Raw genomic sequence first — 16,245 nt, 5'->3', positions numbered from 1 at the left:
TTAGAAGCGGCCTTTTCTAGCAGGGTGGGAAGCAGAAGGAGGCATTAAAAGCAAATGGAAAGAGTGACTGCAGACAGGATGGCCTAGAGAGGAGAATAAAATACACAATCAGAAAACATGGGCTGGAATCAATACACCTGGAAAGCACTGGTTGGAAAGGTACGTGCTCTTTCGGTTTTCTAGATGAGAGCAAGATCCCTTTTCACCGGCTCTTTCTTTTCTCTTCAGAAGCAAGCCTGTCTGCAAGGGTCTGGAAAGGTTGAAATTTAGGAAGAATAGATAAAAAACTTCTGTTTCCAGTGTCTGAGGGCTCCTGGAATTAGTGGGGCCACTAAGCACCAACTGGCCTCTATTTCCCCGAAGCATCTCCAGCTCATAGGCTCAGTGTGCTTGCATGGAAAGATGCTGGGGGCTGCAGTGGGCTGCTTTCTCCTTCCTTCTCATCTCAGGCTAGGCTTCCCACACACTGCCTTCTCAGATTTACTATCTCACAGTACATTTGGGTCATGGTTTTTTGGATTCATGAGGAGAAAACATGCCTGTGTGGGAATGTGCGATTTCTTCTGCAATTCATTTGGTTTACAGGGCTCTCAGGAGAAAATATACAGTTGGATGTAAATAATAGGACTCCAAACTCCAAAACCCCCTCAGCAAACACAGTTATGGGTACGTAGCTTCCAAGAAGCCAGGGTTTTAGAGCCAAGGTTTTAGTGCTAGAGGAAACTCTCCATCCCAAAGAAGGGAGCACAGCCCTGGGCAGTGCCTGCTGGTAATGAGAGATTTGCCTGGCATCAGGGACCCTCTGAGTATTTGCTGCTTCTGGCCCCTGTTTTCCAATGCAAAGATGCAGCTTCCTGACTTGGCTTAAACCACATTGTTCTTGCCACTGGCATCTCCTGCAGTTTATGAAGCTAGGCTTATAAACTGCTATACAGTCAAATTTGCTTCAAACTGCAGTGCACTGTGGACTACATTAGTTTTTAACTTTGTCAAGAACATGAACATGATCTAACAAACAGAAAATTAAACGTTACTTCGTCTCCTGTCAACTGATGGACTGTGGTGTTTGGATGCTACAATAGGAACCTTCATAGATTATTACCAGGCAGGGAGAGTCTGGAAGCCTGCGTACTCTCTTTTTGTTTAATGGTTTCTGGCCCAGGAGAAATCTGGGACAGGAGAGCTGAAGGTTGTGGAGCAGGACTGCCTGCCTGGAGAAGGGGTGGTCTGACATCCTTTGGGCAGGGCACCATAGGGTGAGGAGCAGGTCACCTCTACCACGGTGCTACACTGCTATCACTGTCATGCTGCCAGCTCCCCTGCTTTCCCCTGCCACCTGGGCCAGGCATGCTCTGGGATGTGCTTTGGGCAGTCCTCAGGGCCCATGCTCACACCACTGTGTTAATACTTCTGGCACAGGACTGAACAAAAAGGAACTGCTTTGCTCACCTCTGTCAGGGATACCTGCACAAACATGCCCTGCTCAGCCTCCTTCCAGAGGAACACAGAGCCGTGGACCTACTTCGTGCCAGGCATACAGGGAGGAAATGCCAGAGCAACCAGGCTAGCTATTTACACACTCATATCACATTTTCCTATTGGGACATTTTCACAGAGCTTGGATTGACTTTGCTCCCACTGAGATGTCACCACAGGCTTTCAGCTGCTGCTCCCTTTTCTTTTGAAATCCTGAGGAGGAGTTCTCAGCAAAGTTCTTGGTTTTAATAAAATCTGTGGGCTAAATGAGGCCATTCCCTGTTTTTCCCCAGTGGGGAACTAATTTCTACCAGACTCAACACCCTTGGCTGCGTTCTTGGCTTTCAGGACCCACTCAGTTACCCTCATAACTTCTCCTTGGCCAGGACCCAGTGGCCTCTTACGTGTTAATGCATGTATGTGGTCAGTGCTACAGACCATGGTTTATCTGCTGCAGGCTCCTAGTATCTCCATCTCTGTGGGAGGTGCAATCAGCCAGATTAACACACAAAAGCATACATCAGAGAACATTCACAATATTTGCATCAGATTTTCTCTAGAAAAACCTAGGCTGTTCCACTTGATTTTTGCAGAGTCCAGATAGGCCAGACTTACAAAGTCTAGATTTAGGAATTTCTCATAAAGGCTGTGCTATGTTTCCTGGCTAATGTCTGAAAGGGACAACTGGGGTCAGACAGTGCTTTCCCTTTACTCTGAAAGTCATTAAAACCCAACAGAATAGACAAAGGGCTGGATCATCCTGGTCCTTTTGTCACTCTCTTGTGGAGTGTCTGGGGTGTGATTCAGTTGCACACTCATGGGGTTTTGGTGCTGTGCAAAACACACTAAAGTCTCTCAGATGCTGACACGGGGCAGGTACCCAAGCCTTGAGGAGCAGCACAGGGAGAGCAGGGAGTGTAAATGGAGGCATCTCAGGCCAGGTGGCACACAATTGGCTCAATGCCTTCTCTCAGCACCAGCCAAGCTTCTCCTCCCTACTATCTTTAGGATGCTGGATACCTCCTATTGCCTTTACTAGCATCTGACAAACCTGTCTAAATACTTTGGCATCAAAGCCTCTGCCTTGTTCCATGTTCTTTGTGTCTTGGTCCCCAAATATGGTGAAAAATTCAGCCCTTAGAAGCTTGGTTGCTATCATAGTCTCTTGGTTCCTTTTTGGGTAAACTTCAGGTCATTTTCTAAAGAAATCCATAGCTACCAACAAATATTGTCTGGCAGATTCTGTCTCAGGCAAAGGCCCAACAACATCAACGACAATGAATCACAGTAAGGTCCCCAGGAGCCACTGCTCTGCATGGCTTCTCCCCATCTTTGGGGACCACTTCAGAAATACAACACATGCAAGAATAGCATCACACCTCCTTGTAGTAATTTGACATCATCTATATGTATTTTCTTCAAAACTGACTCTCTCATGGCTTGACTAAAGACTTTACAACTTCAAGACATCACAGCAAAATATCAGAACCTCTTTTTTGAGTGTTTTGGTGATAATGAGTTCCCACGAGCGCTTGTCATATGTCGTTTTATTTTCCTATCTCCTATAAACCATTTCATCTTTAAATTCCATGCTTTCCCTCCATGACCAGAGGGCTTTTGCCTCACTCATCTGAAAAGAGTCAAAAAGCAGAGAAGGCTGCCAAGCGAGGGTTTGTTTTTTTAAATCACACCTGCTTTGACACCAGGAGTCTTTTTGAGGAACACTCCCTCTTAGTTCCATGAACTCTGCTCTTGCAAACTTACATCTATGGATGAAACAGGAGAGTTTTCATTCCTGCACCCTGTGGAAGAAGGAGGTAAAAAAGGATGTAGTCTCAGTTTTTTGTTGCTGCCCTGCTGAGGGAGGTATCTGCACAAAAAAAAAGCCTTTGAACAAGGCACTGGCAGAACTAGTCTTTGGTGACTGTGCTCTTGTGTCAGCGCTGTTCCGACCCCACAGGCACCCCCAGCTGTGTTCAATGGAAGCTGCTTCAGCCTGAAAATGCCTGGCTGCTCTCCTTTCACTGCCAGGGCAGCTTTCTCTTCTCACAAGGGGCATGTGGAGCTTTTGTAGTCCTGGCAAGCCTTCAGCTGAGCCTCCACGAGCAGGATCAGTGCCCTGCAAGGCCAGACAGGCTGACAGTTCTGTGCTCCCTTCCCTGGCATGGGGGAAGCACTGCATTGAGTTTGCCCAGGGTGCATGTTATGCCTCTCTTCAGCAGTTCACCTTGCTCTGGGCTCCATTTAGCTTGGCAGCCTGGAGCTCATGACAGCCTGTTTATAAATCATCATTGGTTCCTGTCGAAGGGCTCACCCCTCACCAGGACATGCCAGCTGTACCACACGTGGCTGCCGGTGCAGGGCCTGCTGGCTCGGCCTCCTGAGGGAGGGCTGCTCTACCCAGGGGACGGCAGACCCATGCTACAGGATTTGATGGACTTGTGCTAACATGAAAGCCATTTTCACCTCCAGATATTCACTGTGGAAACCAAAATGAGCCTAGTAAGGCACATCCCAGATGTTATCTAGTAATGGTAAGACACAAGCACCCTCTGGTTAATGTATCACACAGAAAAGCTCTTGCTGGCTTTCTTCTCTAACCAGGACAGCTGATGAGGTCCAAAAAGCTGTGTAGAAACTCAAAGAGACAGCTCAGGGCCTGCCCACTGAGGCAGGCACCACCAACAGACTGCCCAAACCTCTTTCTTTCACATGAGCCGTGTTTTTGAAGGAAAACACTGCAGGCTGAAAGCCCTGGTGCTTTCAGGACTGACCAGGTCCCAGCCTCAGTGATGTGTATGCTCAGTGTTAGTTCATCTCCCACCTTGGCTATGCTGAGCAATTTCCTGGATCCCAGCAGCCTGGTCTGCTGCATGCATTTTTTGCCAGCAAGGACATTTTCCTCAGGCCTTGCCTTCCCTCAGACCCATGTTGGACTGTCCCATCATCTTCCCCTCTGGTTTCCATCACCAACTGCGGTAGGGTTTCTCCCCATCTTTGAGGACCCACTTTAGAAATACAACACATGCAAGAAAAGTATTATATCTCCTTGCAGTAATTTCCCATTATCTGTCTGCATTTTCCTCATGAACAGTTCTCTCATGGCATGACTAAAGAGTTTACAACTTCAAGACATCACAGCAAAACATCAGAACCTCTTTTTCTGGGTGTTTTGGTGATCATGAGCTCTCAAGAGTGCTTGTTGTATGTTGTTTTATTTTCCCATCTCCTATACAACATTTCTATACAACATCTTTAAATTCAACACCTGAAGGAGCACCTGTGGTACCTGTGAATTACACAGGTGATAAACCCCTCTCCTGCTACTTGGCTATTCCCATTGCCCTCCCTCTGAGGTGGACTGCTGACAAATGGAGAAAAAGGTTGTTCAACCAAGAACTCCAATTTTTACTACTCAGGCCAAGGAAAAGGGGATTTTCAGGACAACCAGCCACAAACCCAAACTAATTAAAAGGCACAAGGGAACAGCAGGGTTCTCTAGATACCAGCTTAATATCCAAGCCCAGGCACAAATAAGCTTTATTATAGCTTCAACTATAACTTAAAACCAGCATCACCCAACTTTGCATGTGCAGCTACAGGTCCCTACTTTTCCTGAGCTAACTTTGGGCCTTTCATGATTTTTTTTTATTTTTATGAGGCTCTGTCCTGACCAGCCATGTATTTATAACAACTCTCTCTGTGGATATTTCCCCTTGCTAACAGAGCCACAGTTAACTGAGCTGCTGTGCTCATGTTTGATGTTGCAGACAATACCCCTTTGCTTTCTATCCTTCATAAGTCCCTTTTTCTAATAGCTTGAAGTGGTATGATCTGGATGGAAATACTCATTTCTCTAGCACATAGAGCTCATAACTATATAAAGCAACCAGCTTCCCTCTCGTCCAGTAGCAGCTTTCCAACTTCTGTTCAAGAGCTGAAATGCAATATGTAAGCTCTGCCATAAATCCCACAGCTTCATGGAGTGTTTCTGGCCTTCTGCACACTCTGTCTAACTGTCTGGTCCATCGGCTATTTATCTTGGAAGTCCTCACTGGAGATGTGAGAAACACAAAATGTCTGCAGCTCCTCTGCCAATCTAGGTAGGTGCTTCTTCCTCTTGCCTTCTAGCATTTGGCTATGTCCCGTCTAGCTCAGAGTGATATCTGGCTCCAATCTGCTTATGAAGGTTCAGACCAAATCTTGATAAGCCAGGTTATGTCTATAGTGCAGGGCTCCTCAGCTCTCAGCTATGGGTCCTTGCCACAGCTGTGCTCCTGACTCTACTCCAGGAAGAGGTCTGGACATGCACCATCCCAGGGAAGGCTGGAAAGAACCTCGAGGTGCTCCAGAAGGTCTCCCTGCCTCATGAAGTGCAGCACTGTGGCCCAGGCTCTAGGGCAGACCCTGCCCCACTGTTTGCCCTGGGGCTCCCCTCTGGCAACAAGCTCTGCAGAGCAAGGCTCTGCCCATTCCCCTTCCCAGCTGGCCTCACAGTGGGAATGGACATGTTCCACATGTTCCCACTGACAGTACTCAGTAATTCTTGAGTGGCATCTCTGGGGCAGGAAAAACCTGATGCTGTGGGCTTGTGCACACACACACACTGGAAAGGACCAGTCTCTCAGGTGACCCATCCCCACCTGGCAGACCCAACAGCCTGAGAGCAGTTCCATGCCCAGCAGACCGGTACCCCTGTGAGCCTGTGGTATGATTTTTAAAGTGCTTTTCCTTTCTTTCAGAAACCTTGCCATGGCACGGGTCTCGTACTAAGTTTTGGGCTGAGCAATATTTTTCTGTTTCTCCTGTTTTGTAAAACAACTTCTGGCCTGTGTCACACACATTTCTCAACACCTTGCAGAGTCATGGTCTTGCAGATGGGGCTTCAGATCTCTCTGAGCTCTGTTCCAGAACAGAGTAATTCTCTGATTGGTTTTGACCCTTTCTGGGAAAATTCTCAATATTGCACTCTTTCCCTTTGCATACTGTACAACTTTGGTTTGCTTTGATTTAATTTTGGTGTGAATTTCTTTCACTTCCCACTGCTCCTGAATAGATTAGATATCTGCAAGCACTTTTGTTATCTGATCTCTCTTGCATCAAAAGAATGAATACAGTTCCCCATTTCCCTTTTTGGAAGCAGCATCCTACCCTAAAACTGATGTACAGCTCCCAAGTGAACCAGTCAGTCACTATCCAAAGTCCCAAGGGGATTGCTTCCACTGCAGGGAGGAACTGATGTGACACGAGATATTTCTTTTAAGCAGCAGTGCTTGCACCTAGAGCCCGGATGGGGAACAGCAGTCAAATAGGAGTTATATCGAGATCTTACAAATTTATTTTATTTCCCCTCAACACCAGTCTGCCCAAAGCATTTGTACTCTCATTCCTCATTGATAGCACTTCTCTGATGGGCCTTGATGCTGTTGACTCCCTGCCCTCTGGTTTCGCAGGGTTATTTTTCAGACTTCCACTGAATAGAGGTGGCTGTCATGTTAAGTCCCACAGAGTTTGCAGCCAGACTCAGCATGCAGTGCACAGTCTGTTGGTGAGTAAACCAGCTTACCTTTCAGGCTGCACCACCAGCTCACCCACTGCCTTACAGCTAAGGAACCTATTAGTTCTTGCTAATAAATAATATACTTAGAAACAAAACTGATTCAACCATCTGTTTCCAATAAGCAGATTAAGTGTAAAAAGGATAGCACGTGAACTGCATCTTCATTAAAAAAAAAAAATTAGATACAAACAGACTTAAATAGACATTTAGTACTGACTTGGATAATGCAACAGTGTTCAGTCAGTGCAGATGAGAGACCATAGCTCATGATATACCAACTTGTCATGACTAAGTCCTGCTGGGACCTGAAGACAGCAGCTACAAAAAGTTGAATCACAGATATTCTCAAGGGAGTTATAAAGAATTTTATGCTAGTGGGTTCATACTTAGATATGAATTTAGATAGTTCATAAAATCTGTTGCAGACCACCTTCCATAATAATGCTGAGTCTGTCACTGCTTATTACCCATTCAAGATATCTTCTCTTCTTCTTCCTCTTGCCCTGCCTCTCCTCATTCATCTCTTCTCCTTCCTCTCTCCATCAATTTACCCTATTTCTCATTGGTCCCTCTCTTTGACCAAAAAATGACCTTTATCATGACAATCACAACTGCTCTTTCACATTGTATCTACTTATGTGACAGTCAAAATATGAAGATGATTTACAAGCATGAATGAAAAATATGGCTAAGCAGATTCACCAGTATGTATAATAGCACTGAATCATCTGAACTTACACAGAAAATAAAGTGGAGATCATTTATTTATTATATGTAAGTAGCTTTCCTCCTTTACTTATGAACTTCCCTTTACAAGTTGAGGCTGCTGAGACACATGTAACTATGATTAATTGCTCTGACATTTTAGTAATATGAAATATTTCCATCCATCTCCTAGTAAATGTTTCTCAAGTCACAGTGGTCCTATATCAGCTGCATTACCACTCAGGCTTCTCCTAATCCACAACTATCTCTTTTTTCCATTTGAAAATGTATCTACATAAAGATGTTAGACCTGTGCTTTCCAACATGATTAACAATTGAGATGGGATTTTTTTCAGATGTGTAGGAGGAGTACCTCAGAAACATATGACTTTTGGGGCAGGGATTGCTCAGCATTTTCTGAAAAGCATAACTCATATCTTGTGTTGGCCAATATAGGTTGCCTACACTGAAGAGTTACTTTTTAAAGATTAGACCACTAACGTGGATTGGCAGGTTGAGCCTATTTTACATACTGAAAAATCTGAGGATATGAGAGCACACTGATTGCTTACAGCTTTTTGCACAGAATAAGGACGTGGCTGTCAAGAAACACAAGTTAAAGCCCCTACAAAATCACACATGGGACCTCTACTCCATGAGTTTCTGACTCCAGCAGTGGCTCCTTCTCAAGCTGGCTGAGTGCTTCTTTCTGCCTGAGCCACAGCCCTGCAAAGGTCACACTGATGCCACTGAGTGGCCACAGCTTCACCTTGCACAAGCCACTCGGGTACCCCAAGTGTCAGTTTTTCCAACTGCAAAATGAGAATAAAAACTTCTTACTGCCCCAAGACATATTCACACTTTTAACTTGAGAATTGCTAAGCTGCAAAAATGCCCTGAACAAGTAATAAAGCATCTTAAGGGCTCCAGGGAGCAAAACTGGCTAAAGGGCCAGGAACTAGGGTGACCGAATGGACAGGTCTGGAAATGTCCTTTAGCAGCAGACCTTGGCTCCGAGCCTCTCAGACATCACCTCCCTCTTACAAGGGAAACTCATCACGGCTTTGAACGCAGGGCTTGGAAAATGAAGAAATCCTCACGATCTGAGGGATTGAAGTCTGCACATTAGCTCCCCTTAAACCGTGGGTACATTTAACTTGGGAGGTTAGAAACCACAGCCAAAGAAATCTCTTTTGATTCACAACTTGTTTTGAGCAGTCACCCATAAAGCAGCCAGTGAATCACTCCAGCCAGTTAGTCATGCAACCACACTGAATGTACACTCAAAAGGCTGCACAAAATAAACAGCCTGCAGCTCCAGATAACACACACAGAGCTCATTTGCGCTATCTGGCATCAGCATAGATTGTTAATAGGACTCCTACACCAAACCCTTAGGAAAAAAACGCACTCAAATAAGCATCTCCAAATCTCTCTCTACATCAGTATTTTTCTCGTCTACTTCGCTCTGTGCTTCTTTCAAAATAGTTAAGACTAGTAAAAGTTTTAAGACTCTTTCTTTCCGCACCTTCTTCTCGCTGGTAAAGTCCTGCTGGGTTTACAGGCGTGCGCTGCTCAAGTGTAGGGCTAAAGCGGAGTTAATTCCAATCAGCAGCGGACAAGTCGAAAATAAACAGCTCTAGTGCGAAAAGAAATCTTCCTGCAAGGAGGGAGCGGCGGGGATACAGGGGCAGGGAGTCTCCCGGTCCTTTGACACATGAGTGTTATAAACAGCTCGGGTCAGGAATCCTATAAAAACCTCCAGCCAGATCTACCAATTCCAGCGTCCAATTCAAGAGAAGCTCAAAACACCTTTTGGAAAGAGCCGCGAACAAACCTTCCTGCGCGGCCCTAGGGGTAAGGAACGTGAGCCCTACCTTGGCGTCTGGCTGCCTGAGGAAATCCCGCAGGTTTCCGCGGAGGAGATCCCGCACCTCCGAGTGTCTGTTCAAACAGAGGCTTAGCCAAACTCCCGGCGAGAGCTCCCTCCCCTCCCTGGGAGGGTGCCGGAACCCTTGAATGGCAGATCTGGTGGCCCTATTGTGGAAAAGAGAGGGCGATTGCCAGGGCGGCGTCAGCAGCGCGCCGGGAGCCGGCGGCCGAACCTCGCCGGGAGCCGGTCCCACATCAGCGGCAGGGAAGGGCCGGCTCTGCCGCCCTGCTCCCTGGAGCTCGCCTCGCCTCCCGCCCTCCTGCTCCCCGATGCCAGCTTGGATCACGTCTCCCCTTGTCCCCTGGCCCCGCTTCCCCACTCGTGCCTGCCTCCAGCGCACCTCTCCCCTTTATATCCCGTGTTGCTCCCCGCGGGGATCCCGGCAGCGGCATCTCCCCACCTGCGCGGAGAGAGCTGCGGGGGCAGCGGCAAATCCCCTCCGGGGCGGAGAGAGCCGCGGGGGCAGCGGCAAATCCCCACCGGGGCGGAGAGAGCCGCGGGGAGGCCGCGCACCCCACCCGCCCCCCGGCCGCGGCGAAGGAGCCCGGGCAGCAGCCGGGAGCCGAGATCAAAGCCGCGGGGAGAGGGAAGGGGAGGCAGGACCGAAGGGCCGCGGCAGTTCGGGACACCCCTCCCCAAGCCCCCTGCACCCCGGCCTCTCGGCGGGCTCGGGGCAGGGACCGCCACCCCCCTCACTCCTGGCAGAGCCGCTCCTGCGGAGACCCTTGGCGGGGCGGCCCGATGCCGGAGCGGGGACGCGGCATCCCCGAGGGGGGGGAGCCCTGCGGGAGCCCCGAGCCCCGGCAGCGAGCGGCCGGTCCCTGCGGGAGGCGGACAGGGACCGCCAGCGAGCTCGTTCCTGCCGTGCCTGCAGCTTACGTTACATCGGGGAACGAGGAGGAGGAGGAGGAGAAAACCATTAAAAGTGTCAATTTCAAAAGCACGCAGCGAGCCTCCGATTCCTACAGCAGTGGCTTTCTGTACTTCTAATAATAAGGCACTTACGGCCGCACTTTTTATTTGCCAGCTAAATAAAAAAATGGTCTTTATTTGCATAACGGGGTACTTAAAGAATTTCCTCCGTTAGAGAAAGCCGTTTCCTTTCTCCTGTTTCCTTTGAGCAAACATCCCCATCACGCTGGCCTTCACTCCCGAAAGGATTTTGCTCCAGCCGGAACTTCGAGACAGCAATATACGTATACATTTCTTTGTGTATAGGGGTATGTGAATACACATGTTTCAAGAAATGTAACTTACTTCAGCTCCATGCAGTAGAAATATCAAGTCAGATTACTACAGCGCCTAAATCATCCGAAAGCTTTTGCCCTCCTAATCCAAGATATAAAACCTGTTCTCAAGACTAGATGATATTGAAGGTCTCTTCCAGCCTTGAAGATTCTCTCATTCTGTGACTTTTTTTTAAAGAATTCGGCTTTCGCTGTCCGCGGCGGTTTGTGGAACAGCCCGTACCCCTGCTGGAGGCAGGGAACGCGGGGTGAGCAGGGCGAGGCTGCCGGCCCTGCAGGGCAGGGGCAGCGGGATCGGCACCGAAGGAGCCGTGCCCGGAGCCCCATAGGGACAGGCTGGCAGCCGCCACTGCGAGGGGCTGCGGGGAGCCCGGCCGAGAGCCAGGGCCGCCGGTGCCGCTGTCCCTGCCAGAAGCCGGGCTGGAAGAGCTCCGACCATTGCCGTCCGTGTCCTCCGTGTATTTACGGCCGCCGCTCTCCCTGGCCTATATTTATCCGTACAATGCAGTGGAAGGTCTTAGATCTAGAAATAGAAGCCGAGAGCAATAGATGGCAGGCTCGGGCTTTTTATAACTCAAAAAGACTTGTTTATTAAAGAAATAAAATTAAATTAAACAACTAAAAAAAGGAGGGGACACCCTGTCCCTGCAGCAAGCGGAGTGTGCGCCGTGCCCGCCGTGCCCCAGCCCGCTCGGCTCCGGGCTCTCCCGGGCCTCCACAGCCACCGGGGGAAGGGCGAGGGCTGCGGGGCGGCCGTGCGGGGAGCAGCACCCCAGGAGGGACCGGCCCGGGCGAAGGGCCTACGGCAAGGATGGGCGCGGGGGGAGCCGGCAGCCCGGGTATCGCCGGGCAGGAGAGCCTGCTGCTGGCTGGCCTCGGTTTCTGTTTGCTTGGTTGGGGTTTCTTTCCTCTTATTTTGGGGATTTGTTGTTTTTGAAATGGAGGGGTTTACGGTCACGGCGCCCACCAGCCCAGCATCCTGCTCAGGCCCGGAGAGCAGGGGACGCGGGGAGCCAGCGGCTCCTTCCCCTCGGCGCACCGCGCACGGCAGAACCAGCGCCGCAGCTGCGGCGGGGTCGGCGGGAAGCAGTGGGACAGTCGCCTGTGCCCGGCTTCCCGAGGGAACCTCTCCGGGCAGCTCTCCTCACCGCCGGGAGCGCCGCGGGTGCGCTGCTGACCGCGCCGGTGCCCGCTGCGGAGAACGAGCGCGGCTTTCGCCTCCCCGGGCTCACCGCGCCGGGGGATCTGCCCCGACTCCGAGGTTTCCCCGTCCCTGCAGCCCTCGAGGGGGCTCCTCGGGCACAGCTCCTGCGCCCGGCGCGGTGGTCTCGCGGTTTGGGAAGAGGCGCCTATGGATGTTGCAGTCGCTCTGCGAAACCCCGATCTGTCTGTTATTAGCGAGTCTCTCCCTTCAGCCATTAAGCACTATTATTATCGCTATTGCTATTAATTATCCTTGCCGAACCATGTGTCTCTCATTACAGCCCACCGGCCCCAGCCACATCACAAGGGGCTCACAACGAGCGCGGGCCGGGCCGGGCCGGGCCACCCGCCTCCGCTGCGGGGCTCCCACTGAAGGAGAACCCCGAGCCTCGCTTGAAAATAAATCAGGGGAACCCCGGCGGGGTTAGGAAGGCAATAAACTCGTGTCATTCTACAGGGGGGTTTTAATGTGTCATCACAGGGCGCCCTGGGCCTTGCAACCTACAAAACGAGAGAGCCGGTTAGCAGAGAGAGGATGTCGGGGCAGCGGGGAAGGCACGGGGGACTGACCCTCCATCCCATTCCCAGAAGGAGCGGGGAGCGGTTATCTCCTGCACGGGCCTCAGCCCCCCGTGTCTCCCCGGTCCCACCGTGTGTCCTTCCCCGCGGAGCCCGGGCTGGCCCCAGAAGGCCTCCGCGGATGCGGAGCGGGCCTGGCGCTGGCGGGGATTGTCCGCCCATGGGGAAAGGGCAGAGGAAGAGAGGGAGCGTAAGAGAGGGTCAGCTCTGGTCAGCAAATGAGCGTAAGCAGCCCTCAAAGAGAGGCCTGACGGCGGTGTGCGGCCCGGTGGGGAGGCATCACCCGCGGGAGGACGGCTGCGCCACCGGGAGCGGGAAGGAGCGGAGCTGGGCTGTGCCTGCGGTCCCCAGCACGGCTGTGTGGAGAGGACCTAATGTCCTTTTCTGTGAAGGGGAGTCACCTGTGCGCGGGGGAGCTGGGGCTGTGGAGCTGGATCCGGGGACGCCTCAGCTGCAAGTCCAGGGCGAGAGATGGCGCCTGAAGGCGACCTGGCAAGCCGCGGTTTGGGAGACATGCAGAAGTAAGTGGGGCGCCTCTACCCTCTTTTAAGTCTAGAGATGGAGGAAAAGGGTAAATAGAACAAAGGGTGCTCAAATGACGGCGGCAGCCTAGAAGTGGGAATTGCTGCCTGACCCGGACCTCTTCCACCTCCTCCGTGCCCCCAGTCCGTAGTCACTGTCCGTCTTAGGGTGTCCCTGGAGACACAGTCCTATAGATGTCCTTGCCTTTGGGACTAACGCATCGAGAATGGGACTCCGTCAGCGGAGACGCGCTCTGAATCTAGGCCGGGACAGCCTCTCTGCCCACAGAGAGATCACCGGGAGGGAAAGAAAGAGCTTTCATTTCCACCTTCTCTTCTGAGGAAAACTTAGCGGGTTTATTTGTTTCATTGTTGAATTTTTCTGTTTGTTTTAAGGGGGAGCTGTTTGTTTGTTTTGCTTTTCCCCAACTGCCCTGATACAGCGGAAACCTCCCGAAAAAAACCTTTAAAAGGCACGGTCGGAAACGACACGAGAAGCGCCCCCGTTCCCGGCTGCACTGCCGAGCGCCAGCGCGAGGGAGTGTCTTAATTGCAGCTAATGACCCGCGGAGGGGATGCGAGGGGTTATCTGCAGCCGGGCAGAAATCAATAGGGGAGTGGCAATTAGGGGAGAAAGTGAGAGACAGGAGAGGCCGTCACCGCAAAAATTATCATTTCGGCGAAATTTTCCAGAAATTCTTTCTGCGGAAAACGGCCCCCGCGGAGAGCACATTGCACAGCCCGGCGCTCCGCTCTTTCTCTCTCTGTCCCGCTTTCCGCTGAGTTCCCCGCGTTGTACAAGAGCTAACGGGAGCGCATCGCCTGCCACCCCAAACCGCGATTAAGATCGCGGCTAAGCGGGCCCCGGGGGAAGGGCGCTTCCCGCGGGCATCGCGGGCTCCAGAGCCGGCTGGGAGCGAGGATACTCGCGGGGCACGGCGGCCCCCGCTGCGGGAGCCGGAGCCGCCGGGCAAGGTCTCCCTGACCCCGCGAGGGTTCGTCCTGCCGGGCAGCCGCCCCCCGCATTCCCGGGAGGCGCTTCCCAGGCCCGGGAGCCTCTCTCCGCTCTCGCCTGCAGCGCTCCCCCGCCGCACGCCAAGGACTCACCGTAACAGGGGACCTGCAGGGCTCCGTTGTGGCCGCTGCTCTCCTGCAGCTTGATGTTGCTGTCCGGGGGGGTTTTGCAGGGGCCTCGCTGCATATAGAGGTGCGGCGGCTGCTGCTGCTGCGGAGGGTATTTGTTAAAGGAGGCCGGGGAGCCGGCGGAGCCGGGAGCCTGCACGCTGCCATCCAGGGACTGACATTCCTGCTGGCTGTAGCGGCTCCGGCACTTAGTGCCGCTGTCACCAAAGCCTTGTCCTTTGCTGGCCAGGAAAGTAGGGCTGAACTTGTCACTTGCTTGAAATGCCCTAAAAGGCGAGGAGCCTTCTGTGTCCTGGGAGGCTGCGTTGTAGTAGGAATCCATGGCAGCCGGATCACAATAAGAAACACAAGTATCAGCATTCATTCCTAAAATTAAAAGGCCCGAGTGTCCTTAATGCGCTTGGAGGGGCACCAGGAGCCACTCTTTCTCTCTCCCTCTCGCATAGACACACACTCACAGCTGGGCCGGGGAGCTCTAAGAGGATTCAGATGTTTGTGAAAGCTGACCAGATCTCCAAACCCCCTTAAGTTCTCGCACAGTAAAAGGGGTCTTTTTCTTTCGCTCCCTCCCTCTCTCATATAAGCTCGCCCTCCGTGTCTCCCTCTAAACTACATTCTAAAGAGGCTCTTCTCTGCGCTTTCCCCCCCACCACATAGGAAAAAAAAAAAAAAAAAAGAGAGAGAGAGGGAGACCTCTCCCCCAATTAATATGTAGATGATGACAGTGGAGGGGAGGGGGCCTAGGAAGGGGTGTGTGTGAGTGTGTGTGTGTGTATGGGGGTGTGTGGAAGCAGAGGGAAGATGGAGGTCATATCTTTTGCGTAAAAAAAAAAAAATAAAATAAACCAAACCAGAAAAACAAACCGGCCCCAAAATTTTTATGATTAGAAACCAGAAAATCGAGCAGATGACATAAACTCCACGAAGGGATGAGTGCGGCATCCGCGTCGGCGGAAGAGCCGGCGACGATTTAATGGTCGTGACACGCTCTGTTCGCTCCGTCCCTCCTCTGCTCACTGCCCCAGCTGTGGGGACCCTCGCCTCTGCGACCCCCTTCTCTCTATTAAAGGCAATGCGGATTTTCCCCGCAGCTATCTGCCTTTAAGCCTCCCCCTGCCCGTTAACCCCTTCAGGGCCGACAGCTCTGACAGCGCTGCCCTGAGCCGTTTCCCTGCCGTGGCACGGCGGTGCCGCCATCGCCCCGCACAGAGCCGGGCGAGCTCTCCGCCGGGTCTCGCCACACGTTTATGACGGTCATTATTAATTCACCTCTAAAACCGTGCTCTCCTCGGGTGTAAAACTACTGCATCCAAACGGGAGGGCAGCAGGGACGGATTTTAACAGGGTCACCAAGCACGCAGAATTGGACCAAGCTTTTGGGAATTGCCAGAAGTGACTTGCAAAGGGACAAAGGCTGGCAGGAGCCCTTTTTGGTTTGAGGGGTCAATTACAACCCAGAAAGAGCTTAAAAATAAATCAATACTCACCTTTCGTCGTCCTTCCCCCCCCCCCCCCCCTGCCCCCAATCAACCTGATTCCTCTCCTCCCCCAGTTAACTCCTGCTACCCCTTACTCACTCTTACTCTGCCTTCCTCCCATCCCCACATCTGGTTTCTATTGCTCACTTACCTTGAAGTTTTCAGTAATAAAGATATTACGCAAACTAAATCTACAGTTCTTGGGAAGAAAAGAGAAAAGAAAAGAAAAGAAAAGAAAAGAAAAGAAAAGAAAAGAAAAGAAAAGAAAAGAAAAGAAAAGAAAAGAAAAGAAAAGAAAAGAAAAAGAATTTAACGAAATAAAGGGAAAAACGAGTAACAGAAGAACGGGAAGACAAGAAGAACCTTAACCCCTTCGGGAGCGCGGCCCGCAGCGGAGCCG

The 16,245-nt window shown here is 51.3% G+C and overlaps 1 protein-coding gene across 1 annotated transcript in view; it reads right to left on the bottom strand.

The window, feature by feature from the left end:
- ALX4 (ALX homeobox 4) overlaps positions 1–14,731 on the bottom strand; it is a 37,279-nt gene extending 22,548 nt beyond the window's left edge. Inside the window, exon 1 of the mRNA XM_058026873.1 lies at positions 14,332–14,731. Coding sequence (XP_057882856.1) covers positions 14,332–14,731 — 400 coding nt within the window. The remainder of the gene's footprint in view (positions 1–14,331) is intronic.
- Between the last annotated feature and the right edge of the window lie 1,514 nt (positions 14,732–16,245).

This window comes from Melospiza georgiana, chromosome 6, assembly GCF_028018845.1.
Source record: "Melospiza georgiana isolate bMelGeo1 chromosome 6, bMelGeo1.pri, whole genome shotgun sequence".
Classification (NCBI taxonomy): domain Eukaryota; kingdom Metazoa; phylum Chordata; class Aves; order Passeriformes; family Passerellidae; genus Melospiza; species Melospiza georgiana.
This window is presented reverse-complemented; position numbering and strand designations above follow the sequence as displayed.